At 38.2% G+C, this 19163-nt stretch overlaps 1 protein-coding gene across 1 annotated transcript in view; it reads left to right on the forward strand.

Moving 5' to 3' along the window:
* ANKFN1 (ankyrin repeat and fibronectin type III domain containing 1) overlaps positions 1 to 19163 on the forward strand; it is a 362043-nt gene that overhangs the window by 207922 nt on the left and 134958 nt on the right. Inside the window, exons 6-7 of the mRNA XM_043902728.1 lie at positions 8468 to 8662; positions 10435 to 10548. Of these exons, the coding sequence (XP_043758663.1) occupies positions 8468 to 8662; positions 10435 to 10548 (309 nt within the window). The remainder of the gene's footprint in view (positions 1 to 8467; positions 8663 to 10434; positions 10549 to 19163) is intronic.

Here is a 19163-nt window from a genome sequence, read left to right on the forward strand (position 1 = left end):
TCTTATGCTGTTGTGAATCACAGATATTGAATTTTAGCACACATACATGTGCACTCACACACACAGTGTATGAAGAAAAATTTGTCTTCCAGTAATTTACACTGTGGGGAACCTTCTGTTGCTGCCATTATTGTGTTTTCCAGGCACTGTTTTGAAATTTTATCTGCAGACATAGCCTGACTTTTTGTTTTTTTACTGAGTAATAACATGGCAGACTGTTCTTTCTGCCCTTTCCTATAGCTGCATTCTCCCTTCTGCCCAGACCCTCTCCTCCCTCTCTGCATTCCATTGTGAACTCCTCTCTCTTGCTTTCCCTTGGATACTGCCTGTGGCACTAGGAAATGTCTCCCAGAATTAGTTATATTCAGTTAGTTCATAAAATACGATCGCAGAGTAGCTGTCATCTGAGTGTGGTGCAGACACCAATGTCAAAATTTGGCAGCCTTGTCAGGATGCACCGCTCATTTCTGCAGTAGTCAAGGGTCCATGCTGGTGCTGGGACTGGTTCAGGGCACGTCTAAGAGGTGTGACTATAAACTAATGAGGCTGGCTTTATGTAAACAAACACAGCAGAAAGCCTACAATCCACACGAATGTTATCCTGTAACAGGGTCCTCATGGGAGACCCCACACTTGCTTCAACAGTGCTGCCCTTGCTCTAAACACTTTTGGATTTGTCCTCGGAGCCAGTTTATGAGAAAATCTGACTTGTTGCTTAGAGTCACACCTGATTTTTGTTCCAAAACAGCATTGCTCAGCGTCATCACCTTCCCTGTTTACCAGACGTGGCTTCCAATGATTTAGAGAGGTTTCCTGAAATCAAATCCACCCTCAAAAGACAATGATTTTCAACCCTTAAAACTATGTAAAGGACAAGGCTTAAACAAGTCTCTAGAATGTGTCCTCAGATATTTTTGTCTGCTCCATTAAAATAGGTGTACAAACCATCACCCTGACTTATGAACTTGCTCCTCCTCAAACCTTATCCCATACTGCTCAGCCCTCACCCGTGATACGCACACCTCCATTCCATTCCTTAAACACTCCTCACTATCTTATTAGAGGTCCTTCATATGGCTATTCTCCAGCCTTGAAAAGACTGAGTGCTTTTAATCTTGATCATTACATTGCCAACTCCTTCTTAACATTTCAGTTCAAATTTACATCTTCATGAGAGGCTTTCTTTGGTCACCAAGTCCAAGGTCTAAAGTCTCTTTCTTTCTTTTTTTTTTTTTTACCTTGAGTTTATGGGGACCTTTAGTCTCCTTTAGCAATTTAAAGATGTTGGGAGCAGTGATAGGAAGTAAATAGAAAAAGGATGCAAGACAAGGACTGTTCTATCTACTGTTTTGGGCATGGGAGGCCATTTTTTTAACCAAGATTTTACTTATTTCATTTTTTTGTAGACAAGTGTATTAGGCTAGACTTTGCTGTAGTAACAAAAATACCCTCCCCCAATTTCAGTGAACTTACCACAAAGGTTTAAGCTCACGCAAGCTTGCTTGGGTTCAGGCCACCCTCCCTGGGCAGTTGACTTCCATGCTTGAGTGAGAGGAACTGGGTGGCAGAGAGTTGTACATAGCTCTTAAGAGTTTATTCTGCAAAGTAAAGCCACTTATTATCACATCAGTTTATTTTAGTTTTCTGCATAGCACCGGAATCACTATACAGTATTTTCTCAGTGTTTTGATTTCCTTATTTTCTGTCTCCTCTGCGTTAGAATGTAAACTCCAAAGAGCAAAATTTGTCTCATTTGTCACTCTATCCCCATCAAAGAGTAGGCACTTGATAAATATGTGTTTAGTTGAACTGAATAAATCCCAAGACTAGTTCTACTTCTTTTGAAGGGTATTAATATATTATTAATTTCGAAGGAAATAATTTTACTAAATATCAAGTGAATTTACCTCTTTTATTTGCAAATAATTTTTTAGACATCAGGTGGCCATAGCCTAAGTTCTAGTCACTTGCTCTTCAAGAGTTGATAACTGTTCTTTCATTCTTTTATTTTTAATTTTTAAATATTCCTGCAACACTGAATGTATTCTCCTTTCCCAAAATTAAAACATGCATAAAGTATAAGGATACCTTTTTTGGCCAACCCAACACATACATGTGCACATGCACACACTCACTGTCTAGGCTTCCGTCCCTCAATTCAACCAACATAACCAGTGCTCTGCTCTAAAGACATGCTTGAGCCAGAGGATCCATTCAAACTTGCTCAAGTGACTGCTGGTAACAGGCCTGTGTTCCTTCCTGTATGGGCCTCTCCACTGCGCTGCTCCCTGACGTGGCGATTGGCTTCCCCTAGAGGACATTATTTAAGTAAGAGAGAGAGATCAACCTAGATGGAAGCACCAGCCTCTTGTAACCTAATACCTAAAATATCAGAGGTGATGTATTATCACTTTTGCTGAATCTTGCTGATCTTGATGCCCAATGCAGATCAACCCCGGTACAAGGTGTGAATGCTAGGACAGCGAGAGCACTAGGGGGTCTCTTGAAGGCTGGCTACTCTGCTACCTGTCTAAGATTGTTGAGAATTAAATGCAATAGGTTTAAAACATTTCCCTGGCACATTGTAAATGATCAAATAAATTGTTAGCCAATATAACTCTCAGAAACAAAATAAAACAACCCAGGATTTTCTGGTAGAGAATTTAAATATTTTACCCATCTGTTGTATGGTCTGTGCTGTGAAAACACTGTCCAATATAAGCACTTTTTAAAGTTTGTAGGATTTTATGTTCTAAAACTACACTGTCAAACATAGACATATGACTGTTGAGTACTTGAAATGTGTCCAGTCCAAATTAAAATGTGTTTTAAATGTAAAATTTACAATGAATCTTTAGGGCTTAAGTACCATATATATATGATTAATAATTTTATACTGATTCCATGTTGAAATGATAATGTTTGGATCTATTAAGTTAACTTAAATATATCATGAAAATTAATTTCACCTATTTCTTTTTGCTTTTTTAATGTCACTACTAGGAATTTTTAAATGATGTGACATACTATATTTCTATTGGACAGCACTAAAAAATCAGCAGAAGTTCCAGCTTATCTTATTTCATCTTTAACGGCTCTATGACATTATTGAGTAATCTGCTTTGGATTTTCTAAACAAGTTCTTCAATTATTTTGTGTGTTTGTTTCAGAGATAATGTTCATTTGCCCCTTGGAGTTTGGGAGACGTGGGCAGAAAGTCTCTCTATGTCAATAGCTCTAGCTTCTTAAAGAGCAACAATTACAACTTACACTATATAATGTGGAGTTTGTGAATCTACATTCTGCTGAAAATAGCAGAGAAAAACATTCCAGAGCCCCATGTCCAAGTTGTAATGAGTTCTAAGAGAAGAAAGTTCACAGTAATTGAAATGAAACATTTAATCTCCAAATCACTAAAAATTTTTGGGAATCACACTCTCAAAGTCCTTGGGAAAACCTGAAAATAAGACAGCAGGTTGAGACCCAAGTGAATTTTGAGCCCTGAATCTTATTAAGACAGGTAAATTGCAACTGATGTTTTGAGTTTTTTAATTAAAACACATTTAATTATTAATCCCCCTATATTACTTCTTTTGACGTTCCTAGCTGGAAACAAGTCAGTTGTGAGGTTGTTGGAAGGTTGTCATTTATGATCAGCAAAGATAAATTTTATTAACTACTATTCTTGGTTGCCCAGAGGATATTGGCCTACAATGCAAGGTTTATACATAAGTGACCTTGTTTTCTCCTTTGAAATTACAGATAGGGTTGAAATTGACACCACTTAGTATATAATGTATTTTTGAATGGAAGCTAAAACAGAAAATTTGTATCTGGGGCAAGAGATTTTTATTTTTTGCTGAAAGAACACAAAGGTATTTTATAAAAACAAGTATTTGATTTATATTTGTGTGCCTCTTAAGTATAACACAGACCAAAGGGTTTAATAAAAATCATTTAAACCTGTACTACTTGAGAGTGTTCCGTGTACAGTTACTGGTGAGCAATGAGTTCCCCTCATGAAGAAACTCATACGGAACCAAGGGTACTATAGGAAGAGGCGCCTAAGGCTAGTGGCAAACAGCCTCCTACCACTGAGTTTAAATGATTATCTTACGGCCTGTGTTTCTTGTCAGTGAAAACCAGGGAACTACCAATGACAACAGAAAAGTTACCACTACATCGCAAAATAGCGTATCATGAGTAATGGGCAAATGCATTTTTTTAAGTAAGCCAAATGAATCGTTCCCTGAAAGTGTCAAGAAAAAATTAAAATTAGTTTACATTTTACTCTTTTATAATTTTCAAGCTTTAAGCAATTTCGGCCCAAATTCACCAATTGCAAGGGAAAAGAAAAAATTAAGAAATGTAAGGCTAATAAGTAGTTGCCAATCAGTTAGATTGGTTAGATTCTGATGGTGAAGAAAATCCACTTGGTCTGATTATTATTTATCTCAGGATTTAAACAGTAACCGTAATTGTATTCTTTGAACACCAAGTTCCTGCCCCTCCCCCCATTCCCACCCCAGTAGTTAATTAGCTGGGCAGGTCTTAGAACAAATACCCACTCAGAAACACTGGGTGGTAGAAATGCTGTTGATAATTAAACACCACAATAGCATGGAGCCTATTTCAGGAGCCGCCAAGTGGTCTTGCCCCAGCCGAACCGCTCACCACACACTCACAGACCCTCTATTGTGCTGGCTGGCTGCACAGAGGGATAGTTGCTTGGCTGGAGAAGGGATCAACTGCAGTAAGAGTGAAAAGACCAAACCTCGCAAACAGATACAGGAGTTCTGGACTCAAGAGGAAAATATCCAGAGGGTAGAAGTAAAAGGAGAATGGATCCAAGAAAAAGGGAAGTGACAGGCAGGAAAATTAATCATAGAATAGACACTAACCTTTCTAGTTTCTACGTCCAAACAAACCACCAAAATAAGCTCACCAATCCTGTGCCAAATAGATAGCAATTAGAAAATAGCAATACATCAAGAATAGGTTGATTTGCATTCCATTTGGGTTTAGAGGAAGTTCACTGAGTTTAAGGTTTTTAAGTTGGATCATCATCCCACCTCCCTGGATATCAGTTTATCTTTAAAAATAAGGGGGTTGAAAACGTTCTCATTCTGGGTGGAAAAAATAGGAATGAGATTCCACAAACAATGTCCAAGGTGTCAAAAAGCTTAACAAACACATCATTACTCAAGATAAAACTACACAGTCTAATATGATTATCATATTTACCTGCTTTTCCTTAAAACATTAACTCAGTTTGTTAGGCTTGATTATCTAATGCTGAACAGATGCTTCTATTGGCAGTTATATAGGTCATTTTTAATAGGGAGAAAAATGATTACTTTAAGTCAGCTGATTTGGCAGTCAATAAAGAAAATCTTTCAAGAGAGAGTGTTTTATTAAACTATTAAAAAATCCATAGGATAAAAATAATAAAAGGTTTGCTTGGTGAAATGGTTTGAAACCACTGGCTCAGTTAGTGCCTCTTCAACTCGTGCATGAAATTACCTCTAACGGAAGCAAGTGAGTAGGTATATTCCCAGGGGCACCTGGAAACTTAGCCTGGAAAAAAAAGAGAGAAAGAGATCTGTAAGCTTTCTTTTCTAATCTTCATTTTTTTAGGAATATGTTCCACTCTTCTCCATAATAGAAGGGCTAGTTTTAACTTCGAAATAATTTGCTTTCATCAAAATCTGCATGGAAAATTCAGTGTTCCTAAAAGACAGACATATTTATTTTGAGGCTTCAGAGATACCCGCTGAACTCCATCAATACCACCACCATACTATGTTGTAAGTTAGGTGTCTCAGTCTGAGAAGCACACGTATCTAAACCATCTTGGAAAACTTACTCGGCCATAAAATTCTATGTATCTTTCTTGTTATTCTATGAAGAGGTGAATGCTTTATTTTAAAGACTCAGAGTCCTTTTACCCCTACAACTAAAATAGCATCAAGTCTACAGTCTAGGAATAAAGGCAAAGTCTAGAAAAAAAAATGTGTTGTGCTAGGAAAAGCAGGAAAAATTTCAGGGGGAGCCAAGCATAGCTCAAGAGAAGCTGTCCATCTGAAATGCCACCTGGAATTCACACCAGTAATAACTGTTGTGGATATAAAAATTAATAGGGGGGATTTCATAGTATTAGAAAAATTTATTTTTATAAATCATCTGTCTATCACCCAAGTGTTGACGCATGCATGCAATTCAAACATCAGGCTCACAATAAAAAGCTCACTGAATGACTTAGCAAGGACAATTCCCCCATTTTGTCCATAATTTGGAGTGGAAGAAGGTGGGGGGAGCGGGTAAAGGGTGCAGTTACTGGGTCAATTAATCAACCTGAAAACTGTGACACAAACTCTGACGCCTAACCTATGTCTAAAAATACACAAATGTATACGAATTTGTTTTAAACTGTCAATGCCTATATTTAGGACCTTCCCAGCAAGGCTATAATGAGACTGTGTTTGAGGGCTTCAGTCATAGCAGACTCTACCATTAATCTGAAGTTAGTTAAATTAACAGCATTTAGTACTGACTTGTCAATCTCACTGCTTCAGGAAATTGCACCTTGAGGCTACTAATATTGCCAATTTTTCCACAGGAGTATGCGCCTGCCTGTGCGTATGTGTATTTTTTTTTCTCCAGGACCTCTGTGTTCATACACCATCATTGCTTCCCTACACCCACAGCACTTATATTATCATTTATTCTGGCCTCCTTTAGCCTTCCCAAGGGGTTCTGCATAGTGTAGCTTCTCAGTGAAAGAGTTTTTTAGCTCTATATTTGTTTGTTTATTTTTCTGTCATGGCTCATGACTGAGGCTTTAAAAAAAAGTGTGCCAGTATTTAGAGTACATGATTGACTGCTACAGCAACGTGCATTAGCCATGACAAATCTGCAGCAAAACACAGTCCTGAGTGTTCTAACCAGCAACTTTCAAAAGAAAGAAAAAACAAAAAATACTCAACTAATTTTTCATTGACTTCATCAGTAAATAAAGTTAGATTGATGGTAAGCAGGGGCAATAATAAATTAGTATTCATTTCCTGTAATTAATGCAAACATGCCTATGAACACAAGACAATATGAATATATAACCACATAATTTCCATTTCAAAGTACACCTAAAATCTTTCACTTTGCGTTATCTTCATAATATTTTCCCTCTTAATTAGAAGAATAAAATGGTTAGATATCTTTCCCACCCACCAGGGGGAAATATTGTTTTGATCACAGAGTGTCAAACACATTTTGGTGACAGATCTGCAGAACTCGGTTCTGCTCTGTTTCATTATCTGTGTGACCCTCTACCCTATGCATGCTAGGGCTCTCTTTTCTTCTTTATCACTAACCAGGAAGGGCTCCACTGAACTGGCCAAGTGACCACCTAGGCAGGCCCTCACATGCATGAGTGCTATGAGTGGACAGCAAGAAGCAGACTCCCAATCTGACATAAGAATTTGAAATGTTCTGTCCCTGACATGAACGTTCACTCACACAGGGCAGGTTGGGTAAATACTGTGATGTGAATCAAATAAAGATTATCACACACTGAATTAAAAAAAAATATACCAAGCCTGACAACCTCTCTTGGCAAGAGGTGTAGTATAACTTACTCTCTTGGGCATGGGCATCTCCAGAAATCATTCACACAATCAGACCACTTAAACGGTAAAATTAATCAAAGATCAATATGTGATCACACCCAAGTCATCCAACCATCAGGACTCACTAGTTCTATTGTGGCAGCAATAGTGGAACACTTTGCTAACAATTCCTGGGTTGGGAAAATCCCCTGGTGAAGGGATAGGCTACCCACTCCAGTATTCTGGCCTGGAGAATTCCATGGACTATATAGTCCATGGTGTCGCAAAGAGTCGGACATGACTGACCGACTCTCACTTTTTTAGCAGTAAATAAATTGACTAACAATAACAAAATTACCACTAAGAAAAATACCTATGAGCTGGAAAGAATATAAAAACAGAAGATTTTATCAGGTTCTCCAAAAACAAACAAACAAAAAAAAACAGCAAAAACCGAAAACACATCTTCAGCAGAATGCAACTTGCCTCATGGATGACTTTTCTTAAGACCTTCCTAATCCTACAAAGCTTTTGCTCCTAAGTGTTTGTGCCTCTGAAGATCATGGAAACAACTCTATGCAACATGAAATAGAAGTGGGCCTCATACCAGTGGACTTCTAATTAACCCTGCTAGGCAGCTATTTGGGCCAGAGGGCAATGGGAATCTCTTAAACTGCTATGTTTATCATTTAATCTAGTTTTGTCACCAATTATACCTTGTCATAGTAAGATAGCTAATAAGGAATATTGATTCCCCTTTCCCCGGGCATTTTTAAAAACTCATAGTAGACTTTGAGATACCCTGTCAACAAAGCAGCGTCTCCCCAAAAAGAAAGTCAGTCACCCCATTTCTTTCCTTCCAGTTGTCAGCCTGGAAAGCCGATCTATGCACCTCGATACACTGGTGCAGGAAGCCCAGGAAAGGGTGAGTGAACTGTCTGCTCAGGTGGAGAATGAAGGATTCAGTCTGGACAACACAGAGAAAGAGAAGCAGCTGAAAGCTTGGGAGTGGAGGTACCGACTCTACAAGCGCATGAAAACAGGCTTTGAACATGCCAGTGAGTACAAGCAGAGGACTTGTTCATTTAACTAGACTGAACCCTGGTTTGAGACAGCAGGACTTCTTTCACTGATTTTTTGCCACTCGAGGGATCACGGATGGCTGTTGTCAGCCTCTTTGGAGCAAGGGTTCTGGGAGGCTGTCAAAGGGTCTCTTGTCTTACTTATTTTCTGGCTCCTGATAGGTTCTTTGACCACAGCCATGAGGCTTTAGTGCTGTTGGCTTCCCTCCACCGTGTCACACTCATCTAGCACTTTCCACCCGCTACGCCCTAATGTCTAATGACCTGGATGGTCTGATTCCCTAAGTGGCTTTATTTTGAGATGTGGAGGTGGAAAAATACTTGTTTGCCTATGTGTCCAGTTTCTGCTTCAAGTTCAAGATTAAGCTGTATTCAACTCTCTACTATATACAGCTTATATAAACTGACCTTCAGTTAATACAGCCAACAGAGAAGGATAACCAACCTATGAATTATGCTTTTGTCTGCACTTCCATCCTCTTTACCAGTTCTTTTTGTTAATTTAAGGAAAGCTTTGTTTCTGGATAATACTCATTAGCATTGGAAGGTACTGCTTAGTATCACCTCTGATATGAAAATTCATATACAATCCGAACACTTGTGAAACATTAAACTCTTATTCCAAAAGGTGATTTTATTTAAACAACAAAAAAATTAGACTTGAAGTGTTTAGTATAAGGGAAAGATCAGTTCATTAGTTTGGGAACTATCTGCCTCTGCCTCATGATAAACACCAAAGGGAGAGAAATTCTTATTTTCTGTAGTATTGTATTCTAAATACCAAATCTAGGCCTAATCCTTTTTCTTGAAGCAAGTAGCTTAAGTAACATTAATGAAAGGTTGCTTTTAATATTAACAATCCCTTTAGTAATGCTAATACATGCTTTTAGAAAAAAGCATTTCAATAACTGTTGAAATTATTTTCAGCAATTATTTCAATAAATTCATTTACCATTGTACCTCATTTAGGATAGATTAATACTAGAATTAACACTAGAATCATCAAATCATTAATTTGATGCCATTTTAAATTTTTTTTCTAAATTAAAAAACATCTTCTGAGTGTCAAAATGTACCCTGAGTGATACAAGTCCTTTAAAACCTGGGGTTAGTGGACATGACATTTGCCCATGAAGTCTTTCTTAGAAAAATAGTACCTGATGTAATCGGAGGCAGTGTGAGAGCAAGTCAAGTTAGCATTCCATACCGGGAAGAGCCCAGAATTGGGCATCTGAAGCCACGGACTTTCATCCTAGCTATGTCTTTACTGTGTTCTTGAACCAGTAATTTGGCCTCTTTGGGTTGAAGTTTCCTCATCCTAAAAGTGCGGATGCAGTTTCTCATTCTTTCTACCCAACAGGGTTGCAAAAAGGCTCCAGTGAAATGATCTACATGAAAGTACTTTCTGAAAATAGTCTCTACCTAAAATATTGATTCCTGCTAACACTTTCTGACCTCCTCTCCACTGGTCCGGCCAATCTTCTATTGTGTTTCTAAGATACTTTGAAAAGGCTTAACTGGTATTATTTGCCCCTTCAGAAGATGTTCTAATGCTCAAATAAGACCATGATGGCAACAAATAAAGGCCATTGAGACTTCTAATGAAAATGCTCAAAGGCAAAAGCTATTAGGCTCTACAAACAAATGTCTCCATAGTGTGTGTTTCAGGATACCCTTTGAAGAGACAGGAACAGTGTTTGAAAAGGATTTGCTGTGTTAAGGTCCTTGTGTTTCTCCTTCTGTCCCAGGAGCCCCCGAAGTGCCAACCAGTGCTTGTCTCGTGGTAACCAGCAGCACGTCACTCACTGTCAGCTTTCAAGAGCCTCTTAGTGTCAACGCAGCTGTAGTAACCAGATATAAAGGTACTGGATTCCAAATATTTTTGTCACTGCTTCTCCTTAAAATACAAACTGCTGTTTAAGGATCAATTGCACATTTTGCATGTTTGTTTTTTCTGCTGAAAAGATTTTTTTCATCCCATTTACTTTTTCAAGTTGAACTATTTCCATAGGCATTCACACAGAGAGTGATAAGGTGATGGAGTTACAGACTAATATTAGTATTAATATTTCAGACTAATATTAGTATTAATATTTCATTCTTGCTTGCAGAGCAAGCGCCTCCTCTGTGTATAGCATTCACTGCGGACAGTTCTGAGTAGGACATGCTAAAGAAGCCGCCTTGATCTACAGGGCTCAGAGGCTAAAGATATGGCACATACTAAATAGGGGGCATATGAATTAGTAGCTGTAATAGCAGGTAACCAGGGTTGATAATTAAAATGACGACAATATTGGAGGTCAGAGAAGAAGGAGGGATGGTTAAATGATAGAATTGGAAAGGCCCCAGTGAAGCAGTGGCAACTGGGCCTGGCTTTTAAGGATGGCTCAGATTTGAACCAGCAGATATTGGAAGGAAAGTGAACTCCAAGTGAAGGGAACAGTGAGCACACATACACAAGCAAGAACATTCCAGAACAAGTCGAGGAGAGCAAGGGAACTTGCAGGGCAGTGGCTCCAGGACAGAGTTCATGAGAAGAAGCAGTGAAATACACAATTGGAAAGTGGAACTAGGGTTAGAAGGGAGGGATAGAATGAGGCTTGAAATCAAGATTAAGGAATTTAGGCTTTACCTGATGAACTCTGCAGACCACTGAATAAGATAGGGACAAAATGAGAAGCAGACTTCAAAAATTTAAGTTCCAACACTGTGTGTGATGTAGCTTCCCAGGTGGCACCAGCGGTGAAGAACCCACCTGCCAATGTAGGAGACATAAAATACATGGGTTCGATCCTTGGGTCAGGACGATTCCCTGGGGAGGGCATGGCAACCCACTCCAGTATTCTTGCCTGGAGAATCCCATGAACAGAGGAGCCTGGCGGGCTACAGTCTACAGGGTCGCAAAGAGTCGGACACGACTGAAGCGACTTAGCACGCACGCACATACTGTGTATTGCAAGAGATGTGGATTTGGAATAAGGAAATGAGTTAGGAAGCTATTATATTCAGGAGAGAGGTCATGACAGCCTGACCTGACTGCTATAGCTGCCCTGGGAAAGGAGAGAGCCCACAGGAGAAAGATTTTATGGAGGTGCTATGAGGATAACAGCCAAGGCTTACATAGTGCTTACCATGCTCCAGGCACTGTGTAAAGCCTTGATATGTGTTAACTCTATTCCTCACAACAACCTTATAAGGCAGGTACTGTCATGGTTACCATTTGCAGATGAGAAAGCTGAAGCAATGAAATGAAGAATTCACCTAAAAAAAGACTCACAGTAGAGCCAGAAATATCACATTATGTTGACTCTTGAATGTGGTGGACAAAAAAGAAAAAAAATCTATTTTCCTGATTCAGGAGGACATATGGGAATTCCCTGAACAGTTCTAAAACTTGATAAGACTCTCCACACATATTCTGAATGCCAGGCCACGAGGCAGAATTTCTGTGTTCAGGTCACTGCCATTCCCATGGACCACAAAAATGTCCAAGTAGTGTATGCTTCCTTTCTCCTTCTAAGGCCTGTTCCCAGGAGAACTTTCTATGTCTCCAAATTACCCACAATTTGTAGCTTTCTGAGTTACTTGGAATTTTCCAGATATCTCCACTATTTTTTATATCTTAGGTAAAACAGCATTGAATTGTTTATCACTTTGGGTTTTCTGTATCAAGCTAAAAGAGGGCAGCCTGAGAAAACAGCAGATAAATGAAACCACCAAGAACGGCTGCCCACAGCCACCCTTCAATTCAGTTCTGATACTTTCTCTTGGTTGCCAAGACTTTCTGAAATTCAGAGCAAGTGTTTGCAGGCAATGTTAGACATGACATTTTCCTTTCTTTCTACCTCCCTCCAGCTCAAGGCTTTGATAAAGAGTTTCATCAATGCTGCCCAACTTGACATTTTCTTCTTAACGTTTGATTAGTGAGCTATCAGGAGCTAATTTATCCAGACTGTCAGCTATTTAATACCCAACCATAATGCCAGCAAATTCAATCAACATTCACATATTAACACGTATCATCTCAGGAGACTTGCATTTGGGTGAGGTTGAAATGAAAGGTCACAAATGGGTTTTGTTAGTGACTGGAGAGGCTTAATTAAGCATTATAAATAGAATTGTCTGTTGCATTATGGAGTAGGTTTCCTTGTGTTAATTTATAAGGTCATAAATTGAGTCCTTAACCTGACCACTCTCAAGGGTTATTTAAAACAGCTGCCAGCTTACTGTACCTAGAGACAGCAGGATGGTTTTTCATTCAGGGTTGAAGTAATTATTTAATTATGGAAATACTAACAAAACTACACTGAGACAAGGCTAATTATTTTGTTTAAAAAAGAAGAAGAAACAATTAAGAAATCCACAAACAATTAAGAAATGAAGTGGCAATTATCTAATTGGTTAGAGGGAAGGTTTAACCCTGCAGTATTTAGAGTTTGGCAAAAACATATTGCTCTCCAGAACTTTAGGGTTCAGCAAAACCTCAAGCCTATTTTGACAACTGGATATTTTCCCCCTTCATGCTTAAGCCAGTTTTTGAAAGAAAATCTGAATCTTTCTGTTGCTTCTTATTTACATTCAACTCATCAACATGTGGTCTTTTGTTTTGTTTCTTGTTTTCAAAAAACGATCGCTGATATACAGAAATCTTTTAAAGAGCATCTCTTTATACACCTCCTTCAGGCCCCAGGGTTGGCCAAGCACCAGGCCAACAGGCATCACAACTTGGAGATTAAAGGCATCCATTTCAGCTCAAAACCCAGAAAACAGTTTTGAGTGAGACTCTCTAGACTCTGCCTGCATCTTCCCTGAAAACAGTAAAATGGAGCTCAGAGAGCTAGTCTGTTTTGAGGTGTTTCTTCCTTGGATCCCAAGAGTACTTGCATCTTTTGGTCCCATCTCACCAGTTTTCATGGCTTACAGAGCAAAACAAGAGTTATTTCAGAGGCTCTGATGCTTTGGACAAGTGCCAGAACTTCGTTCCACATTTTCTCCTTGCTACCTTGGGTGACTTACCCGGAGCTCTCATTTGCAGAGGATATGTCATTTCCTGGTAGTCCCAAAGCAGAAAACGTTTTCTTTTTTTTTTTTTAATAGAAACACCTGTAATCACTTTTATTTTTTTATTTATTTTTTTTTGGGGGGGGGGGTTTTGTCATACATTGATATGAATCAGCCATAGATTTACACGTATTCCCCATCCCGATCCCCCCTCCCACCTCCCTCTCCACCCGATTCCTCTGGGTCTTCCCAGTGCAACAGGCCCGAGCACTTGTCTCATGCATCCCATCTGGGCTGGTGATCTGTTTCACCATAGATAGTATACATGCTGTTCTTTTGAAACATCCCACCCTCACATTCTCCCACAGAGTCCAAAAGTCTGTTCTGTATTTCTGTGTCTCTTTTTCCATTTTGCATATAGCGTTATCGTTACCATCTTTCTAAATTCCATATATATGTGTTAGTATGCTGTAATGTTCTTTATCTTTCTGGCTTACTTCACTCTGTATAAGGGGCTCCAGTTTCATCCATCTCATTAGGACTGATTCAAATGAATTCTTTTTAACGGCTGAGTAATATTCCATGGTGTATATGTACCACAGCTTCCTTATCCATTCATCTGCTGATGGGCATCTAGGTTGCTTCCATGTCCTGGCTATTATAAACAGTGCTGCGATGAACATTGGGGTGCACGTGTCTCTTTCAGATCTGGTTTCCTCAGTGTGTATGCCCAGAAGTGGGATTGCTGGGTCATATGGCAGTTCTATTTCCAGTTTTTTAAGAAATCTCCACACTGTTTTCCATAGCGGCTGTACTAGTTTGCATTCCCACCAACAGTGTAAGAGGGTTCCCTTTTCTCCACACCCTCTCCAGCATTTATTGCTTGTAGACTTTTGGATAGCAGCCATCCTGACTGGCGTGTAATGGTACCTCATTGTGGTTTTGATTTGCATTTCTCTAATAATGAGTGATGTTGAGCATCTTTTCATGTGTTTGTTAGCCATCTGTATGTCTTCTTTGGAGAAATGTCTGTTTAGTTCTTTGGCCCATTTTTTGATTGGGTCATTTATTTTTCTGGAATTGAGCTGCAGGAGTTGCTTGTATATTTTTGAGATTAATCCTTTGTCTGTTTCTTCATTTGCTATTATTTTCTCCCAATCTGAGGGCTGTCTTTTCGCCTTACTTATAGTTTCCTTTGTAGTGCAAAAGCTTTTAAGTTTCATTAGGTCCCATTTGTTTAGTTTTGCTTTTATTTCCAATATTCTGGGAGGTGGGTCATAGAGGATCTTGTTGTGATTTATGTCGGAGAGTGTTTTGCCTATGTTCTCCTCTAGGAGTTTTATAGTTTCTGGTCTTACATTTAGATCTTTAATCCATTTTGAGTTTATTTTTGTGTATGGTGTTAGAAAGTGTTCTAGTTTCATTCTTTTACAAGTGGTTGACCAGTTTTCCCAGCACCACTTGTTAAAGAGGTTGTCTTTTTTCCATTGTATATCCTTGCCTCCTTTGTCAAAGATAAGGTGTCCATAGGTTCGTGGATTTATCTCTGGGCTTTCTATTCTGTTCCATTGATCTATATTTCTGTCTTTGTGCCAGTACCATACTGTCTTGATGACTGTGGCTTTGTAGTAGAGTCTGAAGTCAGGCAGGTTGATTCCTCCAGTTCCATTCTTCTTTCTCAAGATTACTTTGGCTATTCGAGGTTTTTTGTATTTCCATACAAATTGTGAAATTCTTTGGTCTAGTTCTGTGAAAAATACCGTTGGTAGCTTGATAGGGATTGCATTGAATCTATAGATTGCTTTGGGTAGAATAGCCATTTTGACAATATTGATTCTTCCAATCCATGAACACGGTATGTTTCTCCATCTGTTTGTGTCCTCTTTGATTTCTTTCATCAGTGTTTTATAGTTTTCTATGTATAGGTCTCTTGTTTCTTTAGGTAGATATACTCCTAAGTATTTTATTCTTTTTGTTGCAATGGTGAATGGTATTGTTTCCTTAAGTTCTCTTTCTGTTTTTTCATTGTTAGTATATAGGAATGCAAGGGATTTCTGTGTGTTAATTTTATATCCTGCAACTTTACTGTATTCATTGATTAGCTCTAGTAATTTTCTGGTAGAGTCTTTAGGGTTTGCTATGTAGAGGATCATGTCATCTGCAAACAGTGAGAGTTTCACTTCTTCTTTTCCTATCTGGATTCCTTTTACTTCTTTTTCTGCTCTGATTGCCGTGGCCAAAACTTCCAACACTATGTTGAATAGTAGTGGTGAGAGTGGGCACCCTTGTCTTGTTCCTGATTTCAAGGGAAATGCTTTCAATTTTTCACCATTGAGGGTGATGCTTGCTGTGGGTTTGTCATATATAGCTTTTATTATGTTGAGGTATGTTCCTTCTATAGAAAACGTTTTCAAAAGTGACTTTACCGCTCTTTGCAGGGCTGAGGGTAGATAGGAAGGTATCCTTTAACAGGTGCAGCACAGCATCTGTTTTCCATCTACAGGATGATTCATTTTCTAGCTTTTTTTAAAAAAGCAGGCCTTGAAGTGGTGACACTTTGCAATCTGCCAATGACAAGATGCTGTCGCTGCTCCAGTGCATGTGGCCAGTACCTTGGTTTGGATGATGTCCTTCCCCACCTCTCTTCCCATCTTGTTCCCTAAGAGACTAGAAACTACCTCCCTAATTCCTTCCTACAAAGGTTTGAATAGCAAATTATTTAACTGCTCCTCATTTCATGGCATTTTTAAAAATAAATAAAAAAGCACTTTTTCCTGCAGAGACTGCCAGGACCTTTCAGGAGCTGGTAGTGTATCTGCTTCTTCAAAGACCAGGCTGGTGCTTCTGCCAACCACTTCCTCCAATTTCTTTCTCAGAAGGAGAGGAAGCCAAAGGATTCCAGAGAGATGTCTGGGCGCACTGCAGCTTCTAGGAGGGAAGGTCCACCATTTGCACATTAAAACCCTCAGGGTTGATAATGTACAATGATTGTATGAACTTGATTATGACTTGATCACTTGGGCCATCTTTTCATAAGACTTAAGAAAAATCTGACTTCACAAGCCTTGGGTACGCACCGCTCAGGACTTTATACTACTTTTTACCTCTTCTATTTTTTTTTTTCCTGTTATATATTGTAATTGGAAAAATACTTGCCTAAATAGAAAAATACATTGCATAGGAAATATAATTATTTTCCATGTTTAATTAATTGAAGAATTAATCTGATCATAGCATGAGGGTACTACCCTCATTACTAGACTGAGGTGATATCATTCCACAAAGTGATATTTATAACTTTATTTAGCTTGTTTGCGCAGAAGTGAAGCCTAAAGTATGCAATGAACGCAACTCAGAGAGGCAGAAGTTGTTACGTCCAGAGGACATGAAATGCAATGCACTAACTTTTTGCACACAAGTGAAAATGTGGAAGCAAGTTGAGTGACATGTATGATAAGGAAAAATAGAAGACCCAGGGAGAGTGACAGAATGCCTACACTACTCAAAAGTCATTTCTTCTCAGCTGCTGTAGCCTTTGTATCCTAGTCCTTCATTCCTCTATGAGTAACTCAGTAGTCAGCATCCAGCCAGCTTACTCTCCAACCAACCTATAAAGTTTTCTGTAATAACATATGCCGTGAATCATATCCTTTCTGCATTGTCTTCATTTAGGGAAAAAAAAATCTAACTTTCAAAACACACAGTCCAGAATTATACAAAAGAAAAAATCAAACAAATATCATGTGATGTCACTTACACGTGGAATCTAAAAAAGAACAATGATACAAAGGTACTTATTTACAAAACAGAAACAGACTCACAGACTTAGAGAAGGAACGTATGGTTACTGGGGGGGTGCTGGGGGGAAGGGATAGTTAGGGAGTCTGGGATCGACAGGCACACACTACTATATTTAAAATGGATAACCAACAAGGTCCTACTGCATAGCACAGGGCACGCTGCTTGGGGTTCTGTGGCGGCCTGGATGGGAGGGAAGTCTGGGGGAGAATGGGTACATATATATGTATGACTGAGTCCCTTTGTTGTCCACTTGAAACAATTACAATATTGTTGACTGGCTATACTCCAATTTAAAATTAAATTTTTAAGTAAATAAAAAGTAAAATTAAAAGTTTTTTAAGACTTTAAAAAAATTAAGAAAAAGTTGAGATTTACCCTTCCTCAAGGTTACATCTCTATCACCAAGTTATCCTCTATTATGAGTTTAATGTGTAGACTTACAAAACCTTTCTTGATGTATGTACACACATATGTATATACACACCCAGATGTATAGTATTGTTTGTGTACTCTAATATAAATATCATGCTATATGTCTAGTCATACAGTTAGATTTTCTTTCAGTAACAATATACATGCCAGTGTGTTTGGATATTCATTCTTTTAAATAGTTATATAGTATTCCTATTCCATAGACAGAATTGCCATAATGTATTTAATCATTCTCCCACTAATGAATATAGGTAGTTTCAGTTTTTTCCTATTTTATAATGTTTCAGCCCTTGTATATGTCTCTTTTACCTGTGGGAATATTTCTTTCTGGGACTGTAAACTGGAAGTGGAAATATTTATATAGTCCCATACTCTGTCTCACTGCCTATACCTATGCTAATACCAAATAATAATGTCATAGTATATTTTAACATCTGGTATGGCAATATGTTCCTCCAAAATTAATTTTTAAATTGCATCATATTCCTAAATTAATCTGGAGAGACTTCTCACCCATGACATGTCTTTCTAACAAAGCTGAGTTTTACGTTTTCAGGGAAGTTTAATAACTCTGTTTTATTTATTGATCCTCATTCCTGTAAAGTTTCATGCTGAATGTATTTTTACAGGTCATTATAAATGAACCCGCTTTTCGAGATATTTTCTAATGGGCTATTGTGGGACAGTTGAAGAGCTCTTGCTAATTTTAGAACAATCTTTAGTTGACTGCTTTACTAAACTTAAATAGCCTCTTTTGTCCCAATAGATTGTCTTGCATCTCATGAATTTTGTCATTTCATCTTCAAGAAAGGATCATTTTGTCCCTTCCTTTCTAATACTTTTCATTTCTTTTTAGATCTCACTTTATTAACTAGAATCAATGTGAGTTCTAGTTCCCACTATATTGTGTATAGTAACTGGGATAGTAGGTATTCTTCTCTCTTACCTTCTTTGTCAACATGTATCTAATATTTTACTATTAAGTATGATGTCTACTGTAATTTTCTGGATCGATACCTTTTGCAAAGTTATGAAAGTTTAATTTGGATTATGATTATTGATATACTGATGAACACAATTTTTAAATATCTTCTGTGGTTAGAGCCCCTTTAGAACCTCAAAAGTCATGTATTTGTGAGTTTTCTTTTAGAATTTTGATCATTTGTCTGTTTTATTGGTTTGTTTGAAGCATTGACTTTTTGATTCAGAAAATCTATTTCTTGCTTATTTAATATTTTATTAA

Source organism: Cervus elaphus, chromosome 5 (genome assembly GCF_910594005.1).
Source record: "Cervus elaphus chromosome 5, mCerEla1.1, whole genome shotgun sequence".
Classification (NCBI taxonomy): domain Eukaryota; kingdom Metazoa; phylum Chordata; class Mammalia; order Artiodactyla; family Cervidae; genus Cervus; species Cervus elaphus.